Here is a 15,459-nt window from a genome sequence, read left to right as displayed (position 1 = left end):
CTAACTTACCTCGTGAAAGTTATTTACCTGGCTGGCGAGGGAAGCCTGTGTTCTCTACAGATGTTATTGATATTGCTTTTTTTAAAGCCTTTTTATTTGTTATATAATTGTTTTTCTTTTTGGTAAATTATTGATTTTTGTATTTCATTAATTGAACATTAATTGATTGAGTTGCTTTGAATGACACATTATCAATTTATGGTGCATTTTATAACAGTGAAGTGCAGTCACTGATTTTATACAGAAGCCCCTAAACTGTCAAAAACTAAAATAGCTCTCACAGTTTTCACTTAGCTGACTGGAAGTATGCATTCCCTCCCTTAAGCAGATAGTGAATCTGTCTTTATCCGTTTTGGAGCTTTGTCTGTGCAGCTCTGCAAGACTGAAAGCTTCTTCCTGCATCATTAGTCTTTTTAAGGACTTGTTTCAAAAGGGAGACATTCGGGGAGCTTTTCATACCAATGTTAGATTCTTTTTTTTTAGAAAGTTTTTGTGTTTATTCTAAAGTATCGTTCCTTAAAGAACTAAAAACTGCTGTGTTAGACTCTTACTCAGGGGCTGTGTTTGCCTGTTTTGTTACAGGAGATAGATGGTTACGCTCTGCTCCTTCTGAAGAGTGACATGATAATGAAATACCTGGGACTGAAGCTGGGGCCAGCCTTGAAGCTCTGTTACCACATAGATAAACTAAAACAGGCCAAATTCTGAAGGCTCCTCACCAAACCTCTAGCTGATTGCATTAAACAACGGGGTAATGCAATTTTACAGTATTTCTGTTAAAAAAACAGTTTTACTATAATTTGTAGAAAGCGTTACGTTTTTTTTCATTCGGGAACTGTTGTAGCCACCTAAAGAGGCACAGGCTTGTGAAAGTATTTGCCTGTGGGTCACTAACTGGCCTGCGAGGATGAGTCAGTTCTGTGTGCTACGCTACGCTCCTGTACAGCTGATACCTTATTTCTTTAAGTAGGACAGTGTGTTAAAGTTCAAGCAGGTGCCATTGGTGAAAATGCCTTTCCATGAAATCACAGAAGCATAATTGGTTAATGACAAAAGACGGGATTAAATGGAAATGAAACAGTTGGAGAAAATGTCATTGCTCGCCAAATAAACCGCCTTTCTTTCCCAGTTCAAGAAGATTAATGTGGAATTGACGTACAGTATGAGCTTTGCCAACTGTAGGTCTTCTTTCTGCCTGCTGGAGCTAAAAAACAGACTGAGGTGCCCTGCTGTGCATGGGAATTCAAGGGTGACTTGGTCCATCATCTACCCAGTAATGAATGGAGAAATGGAGTTGCAACAACCAGGTACAACTTTCCTGCAATTCAAGGGAAACCCTCAAGCTGCCTGTCTCTAGGTCACCAGCAAAGATCAGAAACGTGGTGCCTCTACACTTCAAATGACTCCTCTGATCACATATTTCACCATGAATGGTGTACACTGTCATTTGATCCAGTTAATTTCCAGAAGACATGTCCTGAGGCGTAACGAAGATGAACGAAAATATAATACCCTTGACACCTGCTGAAGATAACAATTCTAATCTCACACAGACATATTTTTTTATTATACAAATCATCCAGGTACTGTATGTTTCCATGTACCTGTTTCACGCTGACCAGGTAATGCTGGGATTTTTAATCTACATTGGTAACAGATTTTGTATATGTAACAAGCTTTTGGTGAGCCAAACTTAATTAATAATTATAGCACATACTTTGGCTCTGGCCTGATGACACTGATGATACGGAAGTACAATTCCAGAGATAAGAAATATTAAGGTTCATTCTCTGGCCTGAATAAAATTCAGAACACCTCTGTAGCTTGTTGACTGATGACTTTTCAAATTTCACAAATTGTGTACAGTTAAAACCTATCACCCAACATGAGGCAAATAGTGATCCTGTAATTAAATGCATATTATGTTTTTTAGTTTGATTTGTAGGTAGGGCATATAGATTTGCGTTTTATTGTTTTTGTACCATAGACAGATTTTTAGGATTTACAATCAAACAGTAGAAGATGAACTCATTCAGGAAAATTTGCAATTTTTAAATTAATTTTCCCTACCACAATCAAACTCCTTCCTTTTTTGCATTTAAATTGTGATGGGGAACAGCATTTTATAAGCCGGTTTTTTTAGCTATATACAGTATATATGAGCTTGATGTTTTATATGTATCTGAGTAAATTGCAATTGTAAATAATGTCATTTTAAATGAAGTTAGTAATGTATGTTAAAATATAAGACATGGTACTGTCACAAACGTTTTGGCCGATGTTACCTGATTTTGTTATTTTTTAAACATCAGTATATTTAGAAATTACAGTAAAATGTGAGCAATCAAAAAAAAAAAAGTTGTAAACGGCTGTTAATTGCTTTGCTGTCATAAACGTTCCAGCTTGAGTCATTGTGGCTACTTCTACCTGTCTCCTGTAGTGTTCTGAAGATCTCACTTATGCATTTGAGAGGAAGCCTTTGCTTTGGCTTCCTTTAACACTATCATTTCAGTAATATGGCCATCGATAAGGCAGAGTTTCATCTCAATGCTGAAACCATTACCACTTCCAGCTAGCTTTTAAAGCAGAGGCACTTAGTGCCAGACACTTGAGTAAAGAAAACTCTTCAGCATCTTTTTTTTAAATACCACTGTCACAATACTTGATTTGAAATGGCCTTTTCATACAAATGTCAGTCTGAAAACATTCAGCTTTGATTGTGTGTGTGTATTGCATTTATGTATTTTTTTAATAATACGTGTATCTGAATGCTGCTTTTATGATACTAGATATAACCCAAGTCACAAGTTATCAAACAGAAGTTTATTATTGCGATTCTGAGAAGCTCTGGTGCAAACAAAATGTACCAGGATGGCTGCTACTGGATCATTTCATGTTGGTGCTAACTTCAAATACTTTTAGTTTGCATTGGTGTTGTGAAAATCGGTGATTTAAAGCAAGAACATAAGTCCTGCTTCGCTTTGGCGAGACTTAAACTGACAGAGCATTAGATCTGATGAATGAAGCATTACACTTTATCTTGACACTTCAACCTTGTTTTGGACACAATCAAGAAGCACTTCTTTCTGCATTCAACAAGTTAAGCAGACAGATTACCTTTGACTTGATTTATGTATCAGACAAGGACGCACAGTGTTCGACAGGGTGCAAAACCTGGAATAAAACAATTTTCCAAGACAACGATAAATCAAAGAGATTCCTTTTTACTTCTTCGGTTTTCTTGATTGTAGCCCGTCATTCGAACACTGAGGTCCTAATGGTAAAGATTTATTAAATTATCAGCATTATTATTATTATTGCTGCTGTTACTACTATTATGTACCTTTTCCTGCCTCAGCTGTGATCAGAGCCGTATTATTAAGATAGATTGACTGGGTTAGGCCTTCCAGACAGTGATGTATTTACTGAATTTGTCTATTAATCTGCTCTGACATGTTACATTGACTAACACAAGTGTTTTAAGCCCAGCTATTGATCTGCCTTCAAAACTCATTCTTGATTTAATTTATTAGCCTGTGAGTTGATAAGGTTTAAAATAACCAGGTATAATGGCTATTTTTTCACGCTTAGGGTTTAGGTTTTGTTCACAGTGATTTTGTGATTTGGTACCCACATAAAGTTAACATGGTTTTATCGTGTGGTGTTTCTTGGACTCCTGCTGAAAGGTGTTGCCTTGCTGGTTTCCACGAGTAGCTACTGAAGAGAGCAAATGTACTGCTTGCAAACTGAGTGCAGACTGGACTGTTGCAGTATAAAGGTGATGTACAATACATAGAAATAAAAACATGATTGCCTTCAGTAGAATGATATTTTGTTGTAGATAATGTATAATTGTTGATAATTGCCTTTGGAGGAAAGATTTCATGTTATTTATTTTTTAATTGACACCAGTTAGAGATACAGATTTGTATTTCACAGTATTCCAAAACAGAACTTTCTGACAACTTTTCTTTACTGCCCAAAACATGAATCTGTCTTTCGCATTCTGAAGTGCTTTTACTGAAGTGACTGTCCTACACTGATAAAGATAAAATCATTTGGACAGTATTATTAAAAAACTCTTAATGAACAACTGTAATAATTCAGGTGGGTAGCTGTGTCATCATGCATAGTCTGCAGAGGAACAAGTAATAGGTTTATTCCATCCTGAAAAGAGAAGAGAGAAAACACAACTTTTAAGGTGTGAGCTTGTTAGCCAAGTGGTCTTTCCTACATTTGTGTGGCCTGTTAATGCTTCATTTTAAAACCACAAGGTCCTATAGTTGTTAGAAATTAAAATATAAAAACTGACGAAAGAGTTCATATATTTTTGCAAATTAGAACTTGAAACTTGCGCCTTGGATACACTCAGGTGTGATTTGGAGTTTGGAATGTAAAAGTTGAAAGTAAAAATTGTGAAAGTAAATTACTTGAAATATTAACATTTATTTTTAATGTTAATTATATGTTTGTGATTATCAGAGGCAGCTTAGGAGTAACACACCTGGGCCACAAGAAAAAAGCCTTTTATTGAACAGCTTAATTGTTAGCTTTTTTCATTAAAGAATTTTGTGAATTTTTAAAAAGAGGGCAGTTTAATCTTACCCTAGTCAATAGGGAAATGGGTTATTGTAAGAAAAATGAGGTTATCTGTATTAAATCCAGCTAAAGATATTTTGAGAAAACTTTGATTTTATACATTGATATCAGAAGCTTTGGGTGTACAATTGAGGAAATCTGGGCAAATGTACAGTATTCCAGAAAAAAAACAGGAGAAGCTCTCCTCCAAGAGGGGTGGTGGGATCCAATTTTGTTGAGACAGGCGTGGTTGATGTGCCGTCGTCAGAAGATCAGTGCTTTTGTTTTCAGGCCAAGGCTTGGACATACTCTTAAACTGTTCTATATAAAGCACTCCTGCGAGCACAGCAGACTATTAACTTGACAGATAAGAGTAAACTGACATTCCAAATTAAAATTATTAACATTTGTATTAGAACAGTGCTGCAGTGTGCTACTGTATATAGAGTAAATATGATACAGTACTGCTGCAGTTGAAGCTGTTATTAGTGAATTTATGTAACTTTGGAAATAGTTTATTTTTAAATCTATTTGATTTAAATAGAATCCAGACGTACACAACAGTCTGCCTGCAGTTACAAGTTTTATGGTTTGGATTCCTTCCAACAAAATGAGAAATAATCACACTCACATGACTGAAATTCTGCCATCTTTTTCTACTCAATTTATTCACCCTGGATCCTTTTTTTTTCTCTTTGCCAGTAATTATTGTGTTTATTTATTGGAAGACAGACATTTATTGGCTGGTTTCAGAGTTTTGTGTATTGTAATCGTCTCATAATATTTTCATCTGACTAAAAATGGTAAACTGTAGTGGCTTGAATCATATTGTGGCCTCAACTGGCTAATTCTATCCCTTATCATTAAGTGAATACCAACATAAAATCCAGTTTATGAATAAATTTTGAAATTTCCCTTTGGTTGAACAAAGAGAAGGTCATTATTAGGTGTTTTTAATAAAACGTTTCTGTTACCTCTCATTACCCATTCATATAAGAAAAGACCACATGACCTACAGTTGTGTCATTAATGCAAAGTGTAGTTACACTGGATTCTCCTGCCCATTCCCAGTGAAATGACACAGAGGTCTGCAATCAGTAGTTAAGATCAGTGCGTAAAGGGCAGATCTAAAAAATATGCCAGGTAGTTGAATATTTTTGTCTTTGAGAGCAGTATTTTTATTTTTTTTTACCAGGTGAAGTGATTGGCTTTTTATTGGCTGCTTGAGGCTCTGATTTTGTAACCATTTTTCCCCACCATGATTTTTCTCTTCATTTCCGAAGCACATTGTTCTGTAAAGTGGTGTTTGGTGACGTATGTTTCAAAGGTTGCACAACATGTAAACTGCTTCAATAAAAAGAATCTTACTGTATATGAACGTTTTGTAGTCTTCACTTCACATCCTCAACACACAAGGTGAAAGCTGGAAAAAGCACTGGATATCACAGTATTTTGTGAATCAGTGTTACACAACATTGTCTTCAAAAGCCTCTTTCCAAATGGAAACAAGGTTCCAGATAGAATCTACCAATGTTTTCTCATGTTAAATCATATACAGTACTTTAGAGACTGTGCACAAGAATGTCAAAGGCTTGGCAAGATACACAAACCCTTGTGATGCTTAGAATAAGTGTCAGGTGTATGCTGGAATTATTTTTGCTACCATCTGCCATACTTTTAGGGAAGTGTTTTATCTTGCCAGAGTACAATTATACAGGAATGCTGTATGAATCCTAACCTTGCAGTGCAAAGTACTGTATATAAATCTGAACTAGACTATAGTGTACGTCATCATAGTTCAGGAATAAATGTGGAGATTCAGTATATTTTTAATTATCTCTGTGTACTGTAATTCCAATGGAAAAACTGAAGTTAGATTGAAGGGCTGCTTTCAAGTGTGTTCATTCTGATAACCTTCCCTTGCACCCTTTTAAACTATTATTTATTTGGCTGGTGCTTTTATGCATTGCACCTTACAGTTCTACCTGCTTATTCAGCTGGAAGTTGTACTTTAGCAATGTTATTGTACCTTGCTCCAGGTATTAACAGGAGCTCACCTGGATTTGAGCCCAAAGCCATGCAGTTAGGAGTCAGAGCCCCATCCACTCCTCCACACCGCTGCCCTCTTCTGTTCAGTCAACAGTACTGGCGTTTAGAATAATGCAGAGAATCGGACGACCAGATTCACAAAATCAGAAGTCAAACACACAAAACAATAAAGCCTCCTAAAAACTGTGATTCTTTTTGAAATTGGTGTGATTCTGTGATTCTTTTTGAAAAAGAAAGTTTTTCTTTCTTATTTTTGCCTGCTAGATGGTCATTATCAAAACAAATTAATTTGCAAATAAGGACATTTGTTATTTGCTTCAGCCTTTGATTTCTATGCAATGGCCCCCTTTAAAGAACATCTACAGAAATTCTTTAAAACTATTGACTAATTTTGCCATTCTTGTTTTTGATTTTTTTTTGCTTTTCTTTCCTTTTTTGTTTTACCTGTATATTAATCCAGCAGGCAGGCTCCCACAATGGATATCCTTGTGTTTCGTGCAGTTAATAAAAAAATGCAGTTCTTTTATTCCAGAGGCATGCCAAGCACTTTGCATATACTGTAAATGGAGATCCACTTCATCTCTGGAAGTATAACAATTGTGCCGGCAGGTATAAAAATGAGAAAATGTTTAACCACTTGAAGTAAAAGGGAGGTTCAGGAGACCTGTCCTCTCGTAGAAGACCTTTCCAGTGTGTATAGTTCTGCAAGGTCGCAAGATCTGAATTCTGAATTCCATTAAGTGATTGGGACGGCTGAAGACAGCAATTCTTTTCCAGTGCTGGGGAAAAAAAAACGGTTACAACGGTTATCATTATTGTGATAACTGTCATTACCCCTTTCTACAAATTGGCAAAACAACTGTAATATCATATTTACCGTACCTGGGTAGAAATGACAGAATGAATTCATTCTTCGTGGAGCACTCCTCCTTGCTGTAGAGGAATAGTGCCGGAGAACGCCTGTCATCTGCTGGCAGAAACCCTGAACTGCAGGTAAGGATTCACAATCTCGCAATTCAGCAGTTCGTGCCACAAAGCGGATTTCATCGTTGGTTGAAGTTTTGCTTTTGGAAAGCATTTATAGATGAGGTTAAGATCCTCATTTTTGGGGGGAGGCAGTGCCTTAGTCTTTTTGGTTAAAACAAACACAAGTTCCATCTGTGATTTCTTTCAATGATCGGAAGTCCCACTCTTAACAGATTTGATGTGTGGGTGAGTGGGTTGGAAGGAGCTCTGCAATCTATGAGGATTCCCTTATACAGACCAGCAACCAGCTCCAGCAGTGTTCTGTCGGACCAGTGGGAAGTAAAGGGCCTATTAAAATGTCACCACATCTGGGAGGAGATGCAGGTGATAATGCTCACTTGCACATAAGCTTTTTTAAAAAAGTTTTTTTTTGCTTTGGGAATTGCTACTTGGGAGCTACTGTCTCTTGGTATTACAGTATTAAATAATAAGACTATGAAGAATATTATTTTGTTACACATGATGTTAATAATTACCACACAATATGAAAATCCTCTTTTGAAAGCCTTGATCTCTGGCACAGGCTTGGTAGTGTGTGAAAGCTTTGCTTTCAGCAATAAGCCATTGATGGATCACATGAGCATTATTAAACACTGAAGTGTAATATGGAAAATGTCCTATAGCTGGGTCCCCATATTCATCACACACATTTGATAGATTGATACTTTATCACGGGTAAGAAGCAATAATGAAACCAGAAGTGAAAAAAGAAAAGTAATGTGTGGCTCTATTTTATTGTGTTCATATGCAATTCACTGGGTAAAACAAATACTGTTACAACACAAAAATGATACTTTTAAAGCAGAATTTGTGACAAGTCAAAGTAACATTTTAATAAAAGAATGAGGGGTTCTGTCCTTTTTTATTTTTGTGAGAACAGCATGTCATTCTTCTCACAATACTTGTGCAACTATGTTGCAAATGCTGAGCCCATGAACGTTTTATTTTATTGATTTGCAAATGCAAACACTTGTCAATAATAAATAATACTATAAAATGTTCTGCAAGTACACAAAAAAGGTATAGAAACCACCACAAGGTCAAATTTACATGTAAGTGGGGGTGGGCATGGGTGAACCTGTAGCAAAATTTCTGGGTCATACAAGTCACAGAACAGCTGAGAATCTATACATCAACACTAGCAAGATACCAAATCAGTTTGTTTTTTTTTACAAAGTGGGTTTTAAACAAGAAGAAGCGAGCATTATCAGAACAGTAGAATACACAAGCGATAAATTAAGGCAGCATTTCAGTTCACCTTTGAAAAGTAACAATAAAAAAAGTTTTTAAACTTCTCGTTTTTTTTTAACGTCACAGACTTCACTGGACTGGGAAGGTACTTGTTGCATAATACAGGCTGTTAACCACCTTCAGAATGATTTGAACCTACCTGACTGTAACACGATGTGTACTGCCGTTTAAGGGAGGAATTCCTTTCATTTTGTTTTTACCTCCAAATACTGTACAGATTTGCCTTCTAGAACTCGCAAGTTCACATGTAATGTGGTAAACGCTTAGAATGATATTCCAGAAGCCACACTGCTCACTCGTTGACGGGGTTTATGAAAGATACAGTTGGGGAAGGATAAGGCAAAGATCCAGTATGACACACACACGGGCTCAAACATTCCTGTTATTAGCGGGAAGAACTTGTTTTATAAGGCTCGTGCATCAATTTAAAATAATCAGCCATTGATGATTTGTTAGTTATCAAAGCAGCTAGAGCTAGACTGCACAAGATTGAGAGGTCCTAGCAGATCCTTTAAAATATATTTGAAAAGCAGAATACAAAGCCGGTTTTGGCAAAGGTCTCCAAACCGTGATACTGTATGAAAAAAAACACTGGGATGCTTGAACAGTACTAACCACATGGAACATTCAGAATCACTGGATTAAACTGGTTTAATCCAGTGACAAGAGGGGCCAATATTCAAAATGCTTGGGTGACCAATCTTATCCATGCGTGACATTTCAAAGCCATCAGTGCCCATTCACCTCAAACAATAACGAGATCCTTTAGAGACTCTTAATAAAACCTAATAACGTCATAAAATACCAATCTGAATTTGTGTTAAAATGTTCCATAAAAAACCCTTGCTTTTCTAGCAGGTTTCTTAATAAAACTGAACAGGTCACTGATACCAATACTGACACCATGTGGTTATTTAAGTTAAGGAGCTGCAGCTATCAGGCCTAGTAAAGTAAGTTTATAAATAATTCACATTTTAAGGAACTTAATTGTATACAATGCTAAGACATGTATTAATTTTAACATTTTGAAACATTAATGATATTTTCTACATTTCACTTGACAGGTGATTATGGTCAATTGTCATTTAAAAAAAATCCTTGTTATCATACAGATTTCCAGAAATTAAAAAAAAATGGCGTAATGTGTCTGTGTACATACAATAAACCCTTGTTCCGTTTTGCCATGCAGTCACTCTAAATGAAAACCAGGTCTCTTCCCAACATCTTTATTTTAAACCTCAGAACAGCTGGAAACTACTAATCTCATATGTGCCCTGCTGTGAAGTTATCATTCTTAAAATAAAGACACATGTAGTTTTCATTCTACAATATGTACATTTCCTCTGTGTAGCATGTAAGACACTTTCCGACACCAGCTGGGATTTGCCATGGAAATCATGTTCATGTACAGCAAAGATTATCCTAAACATTGGCATTGATATTTCACGAGAACCTAATTTAAGATAATACTGTATACATCCATGTAAATTTCCGTGATTTAGTGACTAAAAAAGGAGAGATCGATATTTGGATCACTTCCATCTAAAACAGTATTATGAAACGAAGGACAATCTTCCTCAGCTGTTAAGTACAAGTCTACAATAATCACTTTTCAAGGATTGATCCTTTACCTCAACTTGATGAGGAAGGTCATGCACACATTGAAAAAATAGAGAAAGCACAGCTTGCAAACTCTTGTTTCATCTTTACACTTAAAAAGAGACTGGGTACAAATATTTGAAAAATGTTGGTAATCAACATCTATTTGTCTATCAAAGCTACGGTAGGTTCCACAGCAAAGTAGAAATCTAACAATTCTTCCAAAATCACAATTCAGTGTTTTAACACTTCATGAATTGTTATGAACAGAGAGGTCTCTGAAAAGCATTTTGTGATGTGGCAAGCAGAAGGAAATGGGTGTATTTGAATTGTTGTGTTCCACCTCGGTGCAAAGCAGTGTTGATGACCTTAGTCCTAAACAGCACTGTGGATAGACGGGGACTATTCTGTGAACTGGGCATCGGCAACTATATGAAGCAGCAAAACGCTTTTATAAGAAAGAACGAGGCGAATAAGCAGGACTTGCTGTTGGCACGTGAAACCACAGGGTGATTGGTGAGTTGCAGTTGGAGTGACGTCAAGCTCGTTTGTTGCCGAAGCCTGGTCTCCGGCCTCTGTGTGGGCCTGTGTGTACTGTCACTAGCCTGATGACTGCTTGAACGAATGGCTGAAGACCCACCCAGGTCTTCAGCAGGCCTGTGATGGTGGGGAGCAGCAGCCTGACAGCTGGCAGTGTGACAAATGTCACAGGAGAGTGGGGATGACACAGGGATGGTGGGGAATCCTCACTTTCTCACTGACAGAAAGGCATTTTCCTTTCATTTTTTTCAAAAGAAGGCTCTGGCCTAGTGTAATCAACAGTGATGGGGAATGGCATTTTTTAAAGGCTTCTATACTGCTTGATTTAAATAAAATCCCACCTCCAAACAATTAAAAACCAAAGCACTAAAAGCTGGAGGTTTGCTTTTCGTTTCTTACTAATTCTCCTACCCTCCCCAAAAATCCAAATTTTAATACTGTAACATTCTAGAATTCTACAATAAAGATTTTAAACACAGGACTGAATTCACGTGCTATTTCAAACATGTGAAACTGAGAGATTGGAGGAAACACCCTTTTGCTAAAACCTTGGCTGAAACAGAAGGAATTATGAGGCAGAAAAATACAGAAAAGTAGAAGCAATAATTAGTGTGACATCGAATCCCCGTCTTGGCATAAGAGAACTCTCTCCTAAATGCCTCACCATCAACATAGACAGGTTTGGGTTTCACCACTGATCTGACTCAACGATCTCTAATCTGGACACTGAGCTCTGGTTACACAGGCTGGCATTTAACAGGGCAGGGGAAAAAAAACAGCAAAAACAGAAAGAAAAAAAAATCCTTTGTTTAGCAATGTCACATCTGCCTGTCCTGTGCACACAAACCTTGTATCCACTACGAGTAGCACCTCTCCAACTCTGAACAACTGCCTGCCAGCACCAAGCTGCTGTGTGACTTCAGAACAGTCTGTGCTGCCCAGCTCTTAGACTGGGAGCTCTTTTCATCGCACTGACACCTGAAACCGTGGCGCAGGCAGGCTGCTGTGAGTTGCTATGCAGATATACAATTTCTGAAAAGTTATACCATGAAAAATAAGAGCAACTGACGGACCAGAGTTTTAAAAGGAGAAAGGCTGAAACGTGTAACAATTAGACCGAAAAGCTAAAAAACCCAATTAAACCCACATGAAACCGAATTCCTAAAGAAAGAAAAATCAATGCGCACGAACGGATTAGGTTGCGTTCACTGCCTTGGCTTCGAAGGGTACAGAAATCCCCCGTTTGTAGAAAGAAAGACAAGAAGGCAGAGGTGGAGAAATGAGTCAGTCCTGGGTTCAAGTCTTTAGCATGTCTGTGATTCTGGTTGACATGAACAGGTTTGTTGGGGTATGCTGCATGCAGCAAAGGAAAGAAACAAAATGTTAAGTGTAATGATGTATCTTAATAACGAACCTTAAGATGCACAGGCCTTTGCTTGAGGCAGAAAGGCATGGGTTTGCCTCCTATAATTATGACAGGAACTGACAAGATACAAATGAGAAATTTAACTTATTAGCAGAAGCACCTTCAAATATATGCACTAATGACATATTGCTTACAAAATCACACTTATATCAGATTTCCCCACTAAAATGACATTGTGATAACAAAATTCCACTATTTAGAGCACATTTTTTGACAGTCCTTCAAATAGAGATTATAAGATATCTGCTTCAAATGAACATGCAATAGTTAAGCCATCAGTAAATTCTATTTATAAAGTACTGCAAATATTAAAATATGCTGAATTTGGCTCAATTTTTTTTATTGTTATAAACATATATCAGGAGCAAAACTCTATCAATAACTTCCATAAGAGAAGAGTTGCTAAGGTAAGGAGTCACATAAAATTTTGTTTACTATGCAGTTTAGACTCAGTACTTAGTGTTCTTTATATTCTTATCTTTGGATAACTTACTGTCAGAAAATACTGAATTGGTATTGTTTTTAACTGGGGAAACCCTCTTAGTATAGCTTTTCATAGTCTTTCTCACTTTTGAAACGATAAACAAGTGAAACAAACTTTAAGAGCAGAATGTGTTAATGTGTTCAATGCGTTAGTGTGACTGAAAACCTGAGTTACAAATAAGAGAGGGTCGTTCGGCCTACCCAGCTAGTTTTGATGCCAGTAACATTAATCAAGGGATTTCATCCAGCTGTTTCTTGAAGGATGCCAGGATTTCTATTTTGACCACATGCCTGGGTTGCTTGTTTAAAACTCCTATAACCCTTTGCGTAACAAAAGTGCCTCCTGTTCTCAGTTTTAAATGCTTTTTTATTGTAGTTGCCCTGTGTGCCTTGTGGTTTGTGTTTCACTGAACAAATCCATTGGATTGATTTTGTGAATGTCTTTTAAAGAATCAGGCAGATGGACATTATTGAAAAATGAAAGATCTCATCCAGCACACAGCACGAGAATGCTCAGTGCACAACACACTATATAACTAAGTTTTTTGACTTGGGGATCTTTACCTCAAACAATAATGTTTGTCTTATATTGCACATTTCATAATTCATGTAATCGATCAATAATCTTCAACCATATACGTATATATATATAAAACATACAAGCATCCTAAACAGTTCCTACAACAGAAAGATGCATTAATGACAAATAAAATATGTCCAGGTGTGATACTTCTTTAAACAAAACACACACACCACTATGCAGTTTTCTTTTTTTCACTAAGTCAAAGGATGTAACATGACCCCTGTCTAAACCAACACTTTAGTTGTAACATCCTGTCTAGAAGGTGCTTTTCAAAGCCATTTGAAGTGTCATACTGGATCTTTTAATACTGGATCTTTTACAAAATTGGGATTTTAGTAATGACTAGAAACAGTGACTAACTTACAATACAGCAGGAGAATTACTCTAGTGCATCACTCTGCTCAAATCCTACTGCAGGTCCAGTGACACAACGTTGTCCATCGAGCTTTGCTACTCCAGATTTATACAAAAAAAAATGGCCTTCTCTTTCCAGTGGAGCTCATGCATGCTCTATTGTACTTTTGGACTTGCTGGCTACATCTGTACAAGTGCACACAAGTTCCATTCTACCCTGTTATCCTCCACCCAGTGAATGAGGATTCAATTGCACATTCTCTCTTTACCATGACAGCAAGAAAAGTAAACAGTGAAAGGGGACTATGGGGGTTCCTTCTCACTTTCTCCCCCTCTTATTTTCATTGGTTTGTCCGTACCATTCTAATTATCATGAAAGGCTTTTGCATACGGAGAGATGGATTCCCTGACTTCCTGGATCACTGAAAGCCATCAAGGTTGAAATTTCATCACAGTTCCTTTTTTTTTCCTCCATGACGCCCAGCAAATATTCCCCTCGGATTGTTTTACACCTTCGGGGAGTTTTTGGTCTTCGGTTCCAAACAATCACTCAGTTCCCAGTGGGTGGGGGTGGTGGTGGGGAGTGGGGATCGGCGGGGGGGAATAGAGAAAGCTGAGAAGAACAAACATTTACCAAGTTCTCTTGGCACCCAGTCAAACGCGAAACACAGAAACACAAATTCTACACAGTTCTTCTTGGTTTGGTCAGACTAACAAAATGTAACAATGGCGATACAGCATCGAATAAATGAGAACAATATAGGCCTTTGTAATGGGAGAAGAGAAAACGTATTACTTTTCAAGATAATAGATAATGTTTAGGCTTCATTGCAAAGTGCATCAAAGGTAGTCTATACCCCTGTGATCCCAATATTTAACATTTATCTTAAGGTAGGTAATCCGATAAGGATAGCATGGATTAGTTCAGAACCTCCAGCCCCTGACTCTAATTATCATGAGCTTCTAAAGTACCAGAGAGAAATAGTACCTTTATTGGTCCAAAAGTAAAATTCAAACAGGAGACAAGTACAGGGCTCAGAGAACAGGCAAGACAGAAGACAAGGGCAGCAGTAGGAACGTCCCAAGGGGCATAATGGTGACTTCCACAAGTATCCGAGTACTCTTGTCCTGGGCAGAAGATGCAGACATGCTGTACTTGCTGCTGCTGGGCTGGAGTCACAGAAACACCTCTGGGTGGGTATGGGTGGCACTGAGCAGTGCCCTGTCCATTCAGAGATAACGTGGGGTGGCCTGACTGCTGGTTGACTGGGAGAGGAGAGAGAGGAAGGAGGGCAGCTGGTGTCTGCAGTGAGATGTGGCACCTCTTCACTTATCCTTTCAGTGGGACACTGCCTTTCATCAGAGCTGAAAGCAGAAGCAAAGGGAGTGGTCACTTGTTTTGTTTTAGTAGAAAAAGAGATGAAACTGCACTTGATGTAAAATAGTCAGAAGCAATTATATTTCAGACAGTCAGAAACAGAGCAGGCAGTTTTGATGCAAGAGCCCTACAAATGTATTGGTTGTAAAATCCCCAGCAGGAGCAGTCACAGTGAAACATCTGTTTGTACAC

General features: G+C 37.6%; 2 protein-coding genes across 20 annotated transcripts in view; one reads left to right on the top strand and one right to left on the bottom strand.

Moving 5' to 3' along the window:
* scml4 (Scm polycomb group protein like 4) overlaps positions 1-5,950 on the top strand; it is a 68,998-nt gene extending 63,048 nt beyond the window's left edge. For 12 of the 13 annotated variants that reach the window (XM_088625751.1, XM_088625756.1, XM_088625757.1 and 9 more), the window contains one exon: positions 583-5,950. In XM_088625751.1, the coding sequence (XP_088481877.1) occupies positions 583-708 (126 nt within the window). In that variant the 3' untranslated portion in view covers positions 709-5,950. The remainder of the gene's footprint in view (positions 1-582) is intronic. The other variant, XM_088625752.1, reaches the window with a different exon arrangement.
* A 2,418-nt stretch (positions 5,951-8,368) lies between these two features.
* The window catches only part of sobpa (sine oculis binding protein homolog (Drosophila) a), a 98,596-nt gene continuing 91,505 nt past the window's right edge, over positions 8,369-15,459 (bottom strand). For all 7 annotated transcript variants that reach the window (XM_088625746.1, XM_088625750.1, XM_088625744.1 and 4 more), the window contains one exon: positions 8,369-15,254. Coding sequence is in view for 1 of the 7 variants with exons in the window: in XM_088625750.1 (XP_088481876.1) it covers positions 15,220-15,254 (35 nt within the window). In the remaining 6 variants the exon portion in view is untranslated. The remainder of the gene's footprint in view (positions 15,255-15,459) is intronic.

The sequence above is a fragment of the Lepisosteus platostomus genome, chromosome 3 (assembly GCF_059453375.1).
Source record: "Lepisosteus platostomus isolate fLepPlt1 chromosome 3, fLepPlt1.hap1, whole genome shotgun sequence".
Lineage (NCBI taxonomy): Eukaryota > Metazoa > Chordata > Actinopteri > Semionotiformes > Lepisosteidae > Lepisosteus > Lepisosteus platostomus.
This window is presented reverse-complemented; position numbering and strand designations above follow the sequence as displayed.